Genomic DNA, 14,539 nt, shown 5'->3' on the forward strand with positions numbered 1-14,539 from the left:
CCGCTGCGCGATGGCGCTGGCCGGAAGGCCCGGAGCCAAGAAGGTGAGTTTCGGAAAAACCGGGAGGTACTCAGCCCTCCTGGCCGCGGGGCTTCACCTCAGCCCCTAATCAAGCTCTGCGGTCTGGGCGAGGCACCTGGACGGCTCTGAGCCTCGGTTTACCCGCTCGCGAGTCGCCCGGACGACGGTAGTGCCTTGGTGTCAGGATGAGATAACAATATTGGGTAGCATTTATGGAGCCTTGACTCGCTGCCCTGCACTGCGCGAGTGCTTCATGCAAATTATCTCCTCTTCACGTTTATTCCCATTTTACAGGTGAGGAAACTGAGGCTCAGAGTCCGAGACCCTAGCTCAGGGTCACCGATCTAGTCCAGGTGGAGCAGGGGTTTGAAGTCCAGCCATCGGACTCAGGCCGCGCTCACATTTCCTGCCCTCCGCCCGCCCGCACCTACAGCTCTTCGACTCAATGGCCCCAGTGCTCGTGCCCCTCGTGTGTTTGGGAAGGGCCGTTGCCTGGTCTCCCAAGCCTCGGACTGGCCTGAAACCGGTTCCGGGCATGGACACCCCTAGACCCGCGGCGGGGATGGAGGGTGGGGTTCGCGGAGCCGGGGGTGGGGCCTCCGCCTCATCTCACGCCGTAGTCTAAGTCTCTGGGCTCCCCTTTCCCGATCTGCTCGCCAGCTGTCGCCCTGTTCTCCCATTTTTACGCTGGATGTGTGTGTGGTGGGGAGAAGGCGTGACAAAACAAAATTAGGAAAATGAACTTGGACGCGGGACATCTCCAAACTCCTCGAGGCAACCCATCTGTGCTCCCTAATTCAGAAGAGAAGGTGGGGAAGGAAGGGGGGATGTGCACCACCGTTTTACTTAGTAATACTAAAAAGATAGGAACAACCAAAATGCCCTGCAATAGTGGGCTCCGTAAATAAAGTGCATCCATTTAATAAGTTATTAGGCAGCCAATTAAAAAGCTAAGTATGGGAACAGGCAAAGTGCTTTGCAATGTTAAGTTACAAAAGGAGATATATCACAGACTGATCCCAACTACATAAAAATATTTATACACACACTGTAAGGAAGGACACAGTAATGGTAGTAGTTCCATAAGATGTGGAATATACGTTTAAAAAACTTAACAAAAAAACATATTCTGGTTATGTTTTTCTGATTATAAAGGTAAAACATGGGCATTGAAGCAAATGAGCATGACAAAAAGAAAAAGAAGCAAAGAACATTGTGTTGACTTCTTTCTCTGAACTTTCTCTAATACTATGTTCACTTTTACAGTTCATTTTTTTTTAAGGTTTTTTAAAAATATGCTCTCCCTGTCCTATTTTTCCTGGCCTCTGCTCTTTGCAACACCAAGATTATCATATGAGAATCCATGTTAATGTGTACCTGGGAGTTAAGATGTTAGTGGGGCAGAGCTAACCTCACCTCTCTGCTCAGCTAACAGGTGCATTTTAAGAATTCATTTAACTGCTACAGAGGACACCTCCAATTGCTTCTTTAATCCAAAAGAGCAGTCCTGGTGGCAAGTTCAGGCAGATGGACCTCTGGCAGCTTCCTGCCATAGGGTGAAGTTGGTCTACTCCTCTGTGTATGAATAGAGGTGCCCTGAAGCCAGATCTTAAATCCAAGAGGTCTAGATACTGTTACCTGCAAAAAGAGGGCATAAACGCCTCTCAGAGATCACCATCAGATCCAAGGCAGAGTCACTGCCACACTGTAAGGGAAGATGGAATGAAAATATAAATATACTGCGAATAATTTCCAGTGCTCTTTATTTTACACAGTCCTGTCATTCTAGAGCTGGCTTTAGATCATACAGGTGTAGCAGTTAACTGAGGTGGTAAGTCTAGCGGTGAAGGAGGGGCTAAAAGATGCTCTGAATTCAAATATTGATAGTTTAGTTATTTTGCTAATGGCTGTTTAGAAAACTGGCAAAATTTTAAATGTTGGACAAACATCCGGATAACAGATCAAAATGCCTTACATTTACTTGGTATCATGAAGGCAACAGTCAAAATTTGCACTGTCATTTTCTTAAAATCCTAGCTAATTTTCTATTAAAGAGTATCATCTCTTTCCTCCTTGTCAGGACCAAGTTTATAGCATATGTGAGGTTTGTGCCATTTTCAAAACAGTCCTGTCTGTCTGCTAACTCTTGGCATATTTTATTAAGGGCCTACTCTTTGTTAGGTGCTGTATGAGGTGACAGAGCCTCAAGCATCTTACAGCTCTGGTTAACAGAGCTGGGCTCCATTCCACTTCCCTCCACAGGAAAATGGAGATGTGGTGGAGATAGTGGCCTGGTACAGCCTCAGGGCAACCACTTCCAATGTACCTTCAGATATGACTGCAGATATGACTGGTTAGAAGGGGCAGTGGGAACCTTTCCTCCCCCATTCATGCACTGCTCTGTGTCCAGCTGTAGGCAGGGCTGAGAGGAACTGGCTGGTATTTTCAACAAAAGGCTGTATCTTCAACGAATGCAGTCTATACAAGAGGGATAGGGATCCCCATGGGGGTGTTTGCAGTTTCTATAAATCGCAGGGAAGTTCTCTCTGAAAAAATGACACTTGACCAAAGACCTGAAGAAAATCAGAGGGCGAGCCATTCAGGTATCTGGGGAAGCACTTTGTAGACAATGGAAACCATAGCTTTGGATAACTGCTCTGGATGCAACCTTATATTCAGATTATGGGTGGGCTGACTCGAAAGGTGGTAAATAGAGACTAGGTTAGGAATTTAGAAGGTCTGATGTCTGCTTTTTCACTTACTGAGCTCTATGATCTTGAGCAATTCACTTAGCCTCTCTGAACCTCAGTTTCCTCATCTATAAAGTGGGAATAAAAACTATCTGCCTTGCCTAGCTCCCAAAGTTGTTAAGAGTACCAAATGGTAACGTGTCCGTGAACATGCTGGAAAATGTAGGGTATAATTATAAAATGTTGTGTCCAATAGGATTATGTCCAGTGGTTCACACACAAAAGAGGTTTATTTTTCTCACCTAACGAGAGGCCTAGCGGACGGTCACCGTCCATGGCGTCTGCAGCTACTCCAAGATGTCATTAAGACACCAGGCTGCGGTTATCAGCCTGCGTGTGGCTTTCAGTGGCATGGCTGCAAGATGATGGCTATTCCTCCAGGGCTTAAGCTGACATTCCAGACAGGACAGAGAAAAAGGGACAAGAGGGAAGGGAGTGGGCATCTGTATCAGGAAAGCAAAACTTTTCTAGAAATCTTCAGCAGACTTTCACTTATTTCCCATTGGCCACCAATGTGTCACATGGCCACCCCACTCAGCAAAGGAGCCTGAGGATTTTTTTTTTTTATTTAAGTTGGGGACATTGTCTCCCCAAACAAAATATATTAGCAAAGAAGAGGAGAAAAAAATGCACATTAGGTGGCTAGCAGTGTCTGCCACAAACATCTTGAAAAACCAAAATAACCATTATGGCATCAGCACTTTAACTACAATTTGACTCAGATTAAATTGTATTTGAGAAAAAATAGTCACAGAACTTTGCACAAAACAAGTACCTGGATTGTCCAATAATAGAGTATTCTCAATCTTTCTGAAATACTATTAGGCACGGATGATTTCAACAGAACTGGAGCTGTGAGAGCATTGTACCACCTTTCCTAAAATTAGAGACTGCTTTTAGGAAAAAAAAAAAAAGAGGGGTCTTAGGTGATTTTTCTTTCTCTTCTTCAGGGCATTTTGGAACGTCTGGATAGTGGGGAGGTTGTGGTTGGAGACGGCAGCTTTCTCATAACTCTGGAGAAGAGGGGCTACGTGAAGGCCGGGCTCTGGACTTCAGAAGCCGTAGTAGAACATCCAAATGCAGGTCGGTGCCAGCATCACCCCTGAGTGTTTATCTGGGTGACATTTTGCTTAAATCTGACTGAGAGAAGATAAATAAAAGCGAGCATTTTCTTTCTTTTTAAAATAAATTTATTTATTTTAGTTATTTATTTATTTTTGTCTGCACTGGGTCTTCATTGCTGCGTGCGGGCTTTCTCTAGTTGCGGTGAGTGGGGGCTACTCTTTGTTGTGGTGCGCGGGCTTCTCATTGTGGTGGCTTCTCTTGTTGCAGAGCACGGGCTCTAGGCGCACAGGCTTCAGTAGTTGTGGCATGCAGGCTCAGTAGTTGTGGCTCGTGGGCTCAGTAGTTGTGGCTCATGGGCTTCGTTGCTCCTCGGCATGTGGGATCTTCCCAGACCAGGGATTGAACCCGTGACCCCTGCATTGGCAGATGGATTCTTAACCACTGCGCCACCAGGGAAGTTCCGTGAGCATTTTCTAGGGACTGTTTCACTTGCCCAAACTGCCAAGATGTGGAGACAGTGGCAGTACACGAGCTGAAGAAAGGGCTTCTCTCTCCTTCCCTCCCTCCTCTACACACACACACACACACACACACACACACACACACTTGCATCTTCATATTCAGGGAGTGCTAAAATATACATACCAATATTTGTTCCATGAATATTTACCTTGTATATTCAAGAGTTTCCTTAACATAGTAAAACTGTTATTGCTTCAGATTCATCCTTCTGGCTAATTTGCACACGATATTAAAACAGTACATTTGGTAGGGACGATTAATTGTAACCACCAGCTTAACAGAATATAGACAAATAGCAAATATAGATTTGCAAATATAGATATATATAGCAAATATAAATTTGCTGTTCTAAATGAAAGTGGGAAATAAAGCCAAAGAAGATATGGGTGAAACGGGATACAAGCTGGGAATGGAACTTTTGATTCACTCTGATTTTATTCATATATACACAGTGTGTCAGACAAACATGGGGTCATGTCTAGGTCCTTCTACTGACCCGCTGAGTGACCTTGAACAAGTCATTTAACCTCTGAGGATCAGTTTCTTCATCTGTCACACGGGGGCATGACATGGGCTGGTTGTGAGGACTTGTGAACTAACCCACATGAAATGCCCGTATAAGTACCCAATGGCCATGATTACTGTTTCATCAGACACCCAGAGTTACATGGTAGGACAGAGTTTTGTCTTTCTGGTGTTAGCAGGAAGATTTCATCTGACCCAAAAAGAACTCATTCTTAATTTTAGAAAATCTTCTTTGCTCAACCAGGAAGAAAGTGTTGAAATAGCAAGGATAAAGACTGAGCTGGGGAGGAGATGAAGGGAGAGAGAGGAAGGAGTTTCTGATGGGCCAAGGAAAACTCCCTGACTGCGTTTCCCCAGCTGCTTGATATTGAATACACTTGATAGGGGCGCCACCCATATGCATTCTGCCCACTGTGAGAATTCCCTCATCCTACTTTGAGGGCCCCCCAGTGCTGACTGTAAGTAGACGAGCTACATCCTTCATGACACTGGCAAATGAATAAACCCTCTCTAGACCAAGAGACCAAGGGACAGTTGGCCAACTGGGCCTTAGTGTCTGCATGTGACTGCACCAGGCCATGGGGCCCACTGGCAGGTCAACATGAGGCTACTCTCAACAGCCCCCATTTGGTATGGGCTCCGCCTTGCCCCTAAATTCTGCTGAGCTGAATCTGAATTTCTTTATAAGTACCAGGTTTGAAATAGTGTATGATTGAAAGAGATGTGAGTGGATGAGCTGCCGCTGAAAACGATAGCTTCTGTGATTTTTACTTTTTTAATTTCAATGGAAAAAACAACTCCTTTGTAGTTCGTCAGCTTCACATGGAATTCTTGAGAGCGGGATCAAATGTCATGCAGACTTTCACCTTTTCTGCCAGTGAGGACAAAATGGAAAGTCAGGTAAACGATAATGGGGCAGGTGGGAGTGGGGAGGGGCGGGGAGAGGGATCATCTATAATAAAAATAACCTCTTGATGGGAATCCATGGAATTGACCTGATGTGTTACTACACTTTATTACAAAAAATAATAAAATATTTTTTAAAAAAATAATAAAATATTTTTTTCCTCCACATAAAGTATCTATCCAGTAATTAATCATGATGTAAACATATAGGTACTAAATAAATAAGCTTTTTCTGTCTCTTTATCTAGGGGAGGGGGTAGGACTGGGAGAAAATATGCCATTAGAAGGGCATGACCATCCTTCTGTGATATGTTTTTGTAGGGAAAGAACACTTTATAGATGCTCTTGTTACCTTCTCATTTCACATTCTTCTCTTCTGACTTGTCCATGTTGAGACAGGGCGGTCCTAGGGAACACAGCACTAGCCTAGGAATGAGGAGAATTGGGTTTTATACCCAACTTTGCCACCTATTGGTTGTGTGACTTTGTGTTAGACACTTAAAGACATGGAGAACTGGCTTACTCTGCCAAATGGAGATAACTGATGCTTACTTACATGCATAGGGTTGTTGAGAAAAGTGGGTAAGGATGTGGAAGTATTGTGAGATATTCTGCAAATATAAAGTATTAATACTTGTCAACGTTAACGCCCATTTATTCATTCAACCAACCAACATTTACTGAGTACCTGTTATAGTCCATTCTCTATGCTAGATACAAAGATGATACAAAGGCATAGACACAATTCTGAAGAGGCTCACAGTCAAGTATGGGAGACAAACAAATGAGCATTTACTAAAATCCAGTGTGGTAAGTACAGTATGAACATACAAGCTCACTGGGAGTAGAGAGGATACCCAACTCTGCTGGTCTTCTCGAATTGCAGTTTAAACCAGTGACTTGTGCTCATGCTACTTGCTCATTGCCCCCTTTGATATCTATTATAGCTCACCTTTAAAATGCCAGGCTCACCATGTGTTCTCTTGCTGTCTAACCTCAGTGGGAAGCTGTAAACACCGCTGCCTGTGACCTTGCCAGAGAAGTAGCCAACAAAGGTGATGCTTTGGTAGCAGGGGGGATCTGCCAGACATCATTGTACAAACACCACAAGGATGAAGCTAGAATTAAAAAACTTTTTCGACAACAGCTAGAGGTTTTTACCAGGAAAAATGTGGACTTCCTGATTGCAGAGGTAAGCCTAACATTAAAGGGACAGGGCTGGAAGGGGCTGTGGGAGGGGAGGATAGAGGCTGTCCGGGAGTAAAGCCTAGAGGGTAGGCGGCTGCTCAGGCCTCACCATTAACACTTAGTGCCAAGTAGTAGTTTCCTTGCTCTCCTCCATCCCTGCCTTGCTCACTCCCATCTCTCTGCTTTCACTAAAGCTATAACACCTGAGCAATATTTTGAAGTTAGAATCAATAAGCGTTGTCACTGACTGGATATGAAGGCCCGAAATATCCTCTTTCTCCCATCTCCCTATTTCCCATCATGATTGCTACCATCTAGAGTCAAGGCCTCAACCCAGCTCTTCACCCCCAACCAGGACAATAGCCTCCCAACTGCTAGGTCCCCAGTCGCCCTACTGAACTTACTGAAAACCTTGCTACGTCAACCTTCCCAAGGCTTAGGGCTACCCAAGCCTGGCTAACCCACCAGGAAAAAATCATCTACAGAAATGAACACAAACTCTGCCCTATATGTTCTCCAGATGGATGAGAACACAAGCTTGTTTTTTAAGAACCTCTCTTTTGACTTTCTCTGCCATTCCTCACACACTGCTTCTGCAGAATCTAAGTCAAAAAGGAAGAAACAGGGAGATTTCTGCTAGCTTTTCTCCACTTACTTAAATTAAGTTCAGCTTTTCAATTGTGGCACTTATGGGGTTTCCTGGGAAGCACCCCTGCAAATGGCCTGGGTTTACCAGACGAGGTGTCCTGTCTACCATTGGCAAAGACACTCAGTAGCTACATCTCCCTTCTCTATGCCTCGATGTTCTCATCTGGGGAACTAATCATATTTCCCTTCTTACTTTATGGAGCACTTTAGAATATCGAGCTAGAAGTGAATATAAAAGTATTTTGAATTGTAAAGCATGATAAATAATTTTTCTGCAGAGATCACCCAAGTTCCGTAAAAAATGAGTCCAAAATTTATTAGCAAAACTTTTGTTCCTTCAAAAGTATGATTTTAAATACTCAGTTACTTTAAAACCTTTTTTTAGTATGGTATCTGAATGAAAACCTATATGTTATTGTTAAAGGAATTAAAATATTTACTCAGAAAAGTATTCTGTAGTCAGTCTGATAGAGACACATTTCTTAGCACATTTTATCACATATATATGGTAATTTTTATAACTGTTTTTGTAACATTTGCGGTCTACCACTCAAAATCTGCTTTATATTTGGACCAATAGAAGAACATGAAATTTCTCTTAGTATTTTGAACATGCTGAAGAAGCTGTGTGGGCTGTGGAAGTCTTAAAAGAAGCCAGAAAACCCGTGGCAGCCACCATGTGCATAGGCCCAGAGGGAGACATGCATGGTATAACACCTGGAGAATGTGCTGTGAAGCTGGTGAAGGCAGGTAATGTGGACCCATGATGTGATAAGCAGTTCAGTTATTGTTTATGAAATGTTTCTTAACATTGGGAGAGCAGTTCGGAAATAAAGACATTAATTGGAATCTATCTCTTTATCTGTAAAACTTAGGAGGTGGAGGGGGACAGCTAATTTCTAAGATACCTTCCAACTATTAAAAAAGAAAATAAAGATCTTTGTGTCTGTTTTTGTGCCAGTACCATACTGTTTTTATGACTGTAGCTTTGTGGTATAGTCTGAAGTCAGGGAGCAAGATTCCTTCAGCTCTGTTCCTCTTTCTCAAGATTGTTTTGGCTATTCAGGGTCTTTTGTGTTTTCATACAAATTTTAAAATTATTTGTTCTAGTTCTCTGAAAAATGCCATTGGTAATTTGGTAGGGATTGCACTGAATCTATAGATTGCCTTGGGTAGTATGGTCATTTAAAAATATTGATTCTTCCAATCCAAGAACACTGTATATCTTTCCATCTGTTCGTGTTGTCTTCAATTTCTTTCATCGGTGTCTTATAGTTTTTGGAGTACAGGTCTTTTGCCTCCTTAGGTGGGTTTATTCCTAGGTATTTTATTCTTTTTGATGCAATGGTAAATGCAATTGTTTCCTTAATTTCTTTTTCTGATGTTTTGTTGTTAGTGTATAGAAACGAAGTCAGACAGAGAAAGACAAATATCATATCACTTATATGTGGAATCTAATAAAATGATACAAATGAACTTATTTACCAAACAGAAATAGACTCACAGACACAGAAAACAAACTTATGGTTCCCAAAGGGAAACAGGGAGGGGGGAGGGGAAAATTAGGAGTTTGGGATTAAAAGATACACACTCCTATATATAAAATAGATAAACAACAAGGACCTACTGTATAGCACAGGGAGCTATACTCAATATCTTGTAATAACCTATAATGAAAAATTATCTGAAAAAGTATATACGTATAACTGAATCACTGTGCTGTACATCTGAAACTAACGCAACATTGTAAATCAACTATACTTCAATTTTAAAAAATAAACAAGTAAATAAATTTTGAAACAAGTAAATAAACGTATTTCTTTGCATAGGGGCTTCAATCGTTGGTGTGAACTGCCGATTTGGGCCCTGCACCAGCCTGAAGACAATGAGACTCATGAAGGAAGGCCTATGGGCTGCAGGGCTGAAAGCACACTTGATGGTGCAGCCCCTGGGGTTCCACATGCCCGACTGTGGCAAAGGAGGGTTTGTGGATCTCCCTGAATATCCCTTCGGTAAGCTCAGGCACATATTAGAGACCTTGTGGTTTCTTGTTGTGACAAAACGGAAATGGCTATAATGAACAACTACAGTACAGACTTACGATACGAGACTGTATAAGACAAAGACTTTCAGTGTTAACCAAAAATTAGCTATCTGAGGAATTCACACTCTAAAATTTATAGTTTCTTCATTGAAAAACGAAAATACCCCTTGAGCATCAATTGTTTGAATACAGAGATGGTAACAGAAGTGCCATAACTATTGTATTACAGCACTGGAGCCCAGAGTTGCAACCAGATGGGATATTCAAAAATATGCCAGAGAGGCCTACAACCTGGGGGTCAGGTACATAGGTGGGTGCTGTGGATTTGAGCCCTACCACGTCAGGGCAATTGCAGAGGAGCTGGCCCCGGAAAGGGGATTTTTGCCTCCGTCTTCTGACAAACATGGCAGCTGGGGAAGTGGTCTCAACACGCACACCAAACCCTGGATTAGAGCCAGGTAGGAATTTTTTAATTAATTTACTGTTCTCCTCTAATCTCATTTTATTTATTGTTAGCATTATGCATGCACATGGTAATACAAATTCAAAAGTGTAGAAGTATACAAAATGAAAGGTAAAAGCCGCCCATTTCTGACACCCATCCCCTTCCAGGGGTAACCTGTTTGCCATTTATGTTTTGAAGTCTTATTTCTCTATTTCTTGTTTTATCAATTTTAAGTGGTAATTACCCTTTATGAAAGCTGAGGGATTTAAATCACATAATCTTCCCCCTTGCCCTGATCTCCTTTTCACAAATTTGACTTATTACATTTTTGCTTGTTCTGTTGGCGATCTTTACAAGTTTGAATTTCATATTTAACTACTTGTTTTTTAATCCATCAATATGAGGCAGTATCTCTTGATTCCACTCTCTGTAAAATAAGAATTGCCTTCCTCCATTTCCCTCTACTTTTCCTCCCTCATCTACCTCTTGGTTTCTTTAAGGTATACAACTACTTTTACATCATCAAGGTTTATAACCAAACACAGTATAAGCAAACACAGTGGCAATTCAGTAATTAAGTGTTCAATTCCATGTGAAATCAAGACTTGGAACATGTTTCAAACTGAAAACCTCGTTTTTTCCAGCAGGAGATTTCAATATTCAGGAAACCAGGGAAGGCCAGTCTGATCTTTCTCTTTCTCTGTCTTATGCTTCCAACCTTCCCTTCCCATATTGCTAATCATGGTTTCTGACCTCTTCAGATTCAAAGAGAGAAGAGAGCAGGTGGAAAAGGGAGTAAACTTGTATTGCTTAATTGACACCCTATTAGGAAGACCACATTCTCTGGGCCTGGCAGATCCTCATGAGTGTATTTACAGTTCTTCAGAGGCTGCCACTGGAAACTTTTGTCTGTATTTCTCATGCCACAGGCATTGCATTTTTCTCTGAAAATTTTTCTCTGCTTTGCCCTCAGATCCCAACTTTCTCAGCAGGTCACTATAGATATACACTATTTTGGGGAGTCTCATTTTCCTTCCTGGTGTTTCCCTTGAGCCTGATTTTAAATATGCCCAGGCTGGCTCCCTCTCTCCTATTAGGCTCAAAACTGGCTAGAAGACTTTTCATCTTTCCTTTAAGGAGACGAACTGAGAGTGTGGTCTGATCCCAATTTAACCACACTATCTTCACTCACAAAATAGCTGACCCATTGGTCTCTGTGATCTAGATTTTCCAGTGTAGAGTCAAGTGAGTCATCTGACTGGCTCTTAGGCAACTACTTTGAAACTTCTGCAGAGTGTCTGTCTTGCTTTAATACCTGATATCTATCGTATCTTGTGCCACCAATAAAATTTCCAATCTAATATCCTGGTACCCTGATCACTATTTTCTAAACATTATTCACTACAGAACCAAGAGAAAGAGAAATAAACCTATTTTACAAAACCTGAGCCCCTTGTGAGAGAACGTTCCAAGCATCAAGGTCAAATTGATTCTCTCCTCTTAGATTTCATCCATAGTCCAAACTCAGGCCATATTTTAATTTGCTTCATAGTTGGATTTTCTTTGTACAATGTTTGGTTTTATAGGAACTTCTAATTAACTCTTTTTTATTGTTGAAAGAAGAATAATAGACCTTCACCTTCTCTAAGGTCTTCCAATATCTAAATTATACTGTTTGTTACAATCACTTTATTATTGAAGATATTTTTCTGGGGGCTCCTTGAATTACTGTTCTGTTTTGAATCATTCTCTCTCTCTCTCTCTCTCTCATCTGTCAATCTTTTCCATCTTTTAGAAACTAACCACAATTTCTGCTCTTCTCTAATCAGAGCTGTTATGTCTTTAATCCATTTTGTACTTCTTTATCCGTTTCAGTAGAATTTAGAACAGTCTTCATTTTTGAACATTTAGGACAATGTTCCTAATGTAAATTAATTTAGATTGTAGAAGTAGGCAAGAAATCATTTAGGCAAACATTTCTTCTGGGAGGTATGGATATTTATCCAGGAAGATTTTAGGCCTCATGCTTAGGAAAAAAAGTACTAAATAGAAATATAGGGACTTCCCTGGTGGCATGGTGGTTAAGAATCCTCCTGCCAATGCAGGGGACACAGGTTTGATCCCTGGTCTGGGAAGATCCCACATGCCGCAGAGCAGCTAAGCCCGTGCACCACAACTACTGAGCCCACGCGCTCTAGGGCCCGTGTGCTGCAACTACTGAGCCTGCGCACCTACAGCCTGTGCTGCACAACAAGAGAAGCCACCACAATGAGAAGCCCGTGCACCGCAACGAAGTGTAGCCCCCACTCACCGCAACTAGAGAAAGCCCGCACACAGCAACGAAGACCCAACGCAGCCAAAAAATAAGTTAACTAATTAAATAAAATTACTTAAAAAAAAGAAATATAATTAAAAGGTGAGGAAAGTATACTTTGATGATGATTAAAATAGTTCAGATAAGTGAGAAATGGCTTTTTTTTAATAAACACTGTCTAGGGATCCTTAAAATTCATTAGCAATTTCAAATAAAACATTATTCTATAGAATAAAGCCAGACATTCCTTGTACCCTAAACTCCCAAACATACTGATGTTCACAAAAATTTGTGATTACCCAGAAACCTGTAGACACCCCAGATTTCTGACATTTTCATCATCCAAAAAAATTGGTTTATTCATTGTTTCATAGGTAAAATGGAGAAAGCTATAAAAATACATTTAACACAAAGGTCTGTGACCAGGAACCTTTGTGTTCTTTCTTTGTCTAAAAACAAGGCACAAATACTGACAAATTAATCTGTATTCTGGTTTTGGTTACTTTTTGAAGAATTATACTTTGTCTCATTACGTTTAAAACTGGTTTCATATACTTGTCATTATGTTAAAATACTGAGTAGAGCTAGAAGGACCCTGCTAGAAATTTCCAAATGAATATAATTCACAAAAACATGTAAAATTCAAACATGTTGTCTTTTTCTGAAAGGTGGTATGAAACCCAGTGATTGTTATTGAGGATAGAAATGTAGAAAGACTCCTGGAATTAATGGATATGGGCATAGTTTTTCTGTCTGTATGTTGAAACTGAAATTCTACTTTAGCCTGATCATCCACCAAACTTATGAGTATTTAGCCAATATATATATAAAGTATTGGACTTATAAAATAGACATGAATCTTTTAATCGACTAACTATATATTTTTTAAAACACAGGGCTAGAAGGGAGTATTGGGAAAATCTGCTGCCAGCTTCAGGCAGACCTTTCTGTCCTTCATTGTCAAAGCCAGACGCCTAAGGAGTAATGAAAGAAAACACTGAAATAGCAGAATGGAAAGAAATCCCCCTCAAGCCCCATCTGGAACCCTTCCTCGCCTCTATCCTCAGGCCACCCTGATGTCTCCAGCTGCTGAACAGCTAATGTGCTGTCAATTCAACATAGGATGCGTATTGCATTCCTGCTGTGCTTAAGCTCCGAGCAGGATGCTGGGGGAGGTGCGCAAAGCTGATGCGAAAGGCTTGTCGAGTAATGCTGCAGGACGTGCTTTTGAAGGGAATCAAGAATAGTGAAACTTGTCTTTTAGGGTGAATTTGAGATCTTAAAATAACGAAGTCTGTGAGCAACAAACCCAGTGATTAATTACGGAGACTAAACTAGGTACAGAAGGAGGATAGAGCAGCATTCTAAACTAAAATGAAAGTAATGAGTCTGCCTTTCTTAAATGATTTGTATAATGACCCCAAAGACAATCCCAAAGGAAAAGACGCAAAAAATGTTTTAGGACTTTTTGAAATAATCATATAACCTTCTAAAATGATTACTTTCAGAGATGATTTTACTTAAAGGTGTTAGGTCCCAGAATTTTAAAAATGTGTCTATATAATCACAAATAGCTAGATTATAAACTACCATGGACAAGGACCATGTGATATGCTTCTTATATTTTTCCTTAAAGTATTTATCATTGTGCCAGGCATACTAATAGATGCTCAATGAGATACTTATTTTAATTGTTTAAAATAAATAAAAATAGATAAGCAGTTTTGGAAGACCTTTTGAAAAGTCAGAGTTCAAATCTATCTTGGTCTAATATTTTCTTGACTTATATTTGAGCTATTTGCTACATGCCAATTTCTCTCTATTTTTCAAAACAATGTATCAATTTGTAACAATAAAATTAAAAATAATTTACCTTTTATAAAAGTGTTTGAATACTTTAAATTTTATGGACATTCTTTGGAATAGTAATAACAACAAGCATTTATTACTTATTATGTTCCAGGCTCTTGCTTCTCTCTCCCTCTCTCCCTCTCTCCTCTCTATCATATATATACATATATGACAAAAGCCAACCTACATTTATGAAACACACAGGTTTCATTTTGGGTTAGTAAGTGCAATGCTCAGAATAGAATGTTGATGAGATGGAA

The 14,539-nt window shown here is 40.8% G+C and overlaps 1 protein-coding gene across 1 annotated transcript; it reads left to right on the forward strand.

Moving 5' to 3' along the window:
• The first annotated feature begins 1 nt into the window (after nt 1).
• Nucleotides 2-14,307, forward strand: BHMT2 (betaine--homocysteine S-methyltransferase 2). The gene is made up of 8 exons (XM_029216532.1): nt 2-43; nt 3,722-3,854; nt 5,692-5,783; nt 6,790-6,981; nt 8,228-8,375; nt 9,455-9,637; nt 9,899-10,127; nt 13,325-14,307. The coding sequence occupies exons 1-8, from the start codon at nt 11-13 to the stop codon at nt 13,404-13,406; spliced, it is 1,092 nt and encodes a 363-aa protein (XP_029072365.1). The 5' UTR covers nt 2-10; the 3' UTR covers nt 13,407-14,307.
• The last annotated feature ends 232 nt before the right edge of the window (nt 14,308-14,539 follow it).

Source organism: Monodon monoceros, unplaced genomic scaffold (genome assembly GCF_005190385.1).
Source record: "Monodon monoceros isolate NGI ecotype Baffin Bay Population unplaced genomic scaffold, NGI_Narwhal_1 Super_Scaffold_12, whole genome shotgun sequence".
NCBI lineage: Eukaryota > Metazoa > Chordata > Mammalia > Artiodactyla > Monodontidae > Monodon > Monodon monoceros.

Coding starts and splice junctions, on each gene's coding strand:
- BHMT2 (XM_029216532.1), top strand. CDS start 11: ATGGCGCTGGCCGGAAGGCCCGGAGCCAAGAAG. Junction 5,784..6,789: donor AGGACAAAATGGAAAGTCAG/GTAAACGATAAT, acceptor GTCTAACCTCAG/TGGGAAGCTGTAAACACCGC. Junction 6,982..8,227: donor TGGACTTCCTGATTGCAGAG/GTAAGCCTAACA, acceptor AATTTCTCTTAG/TATTTTGAACATGCTGAAGA.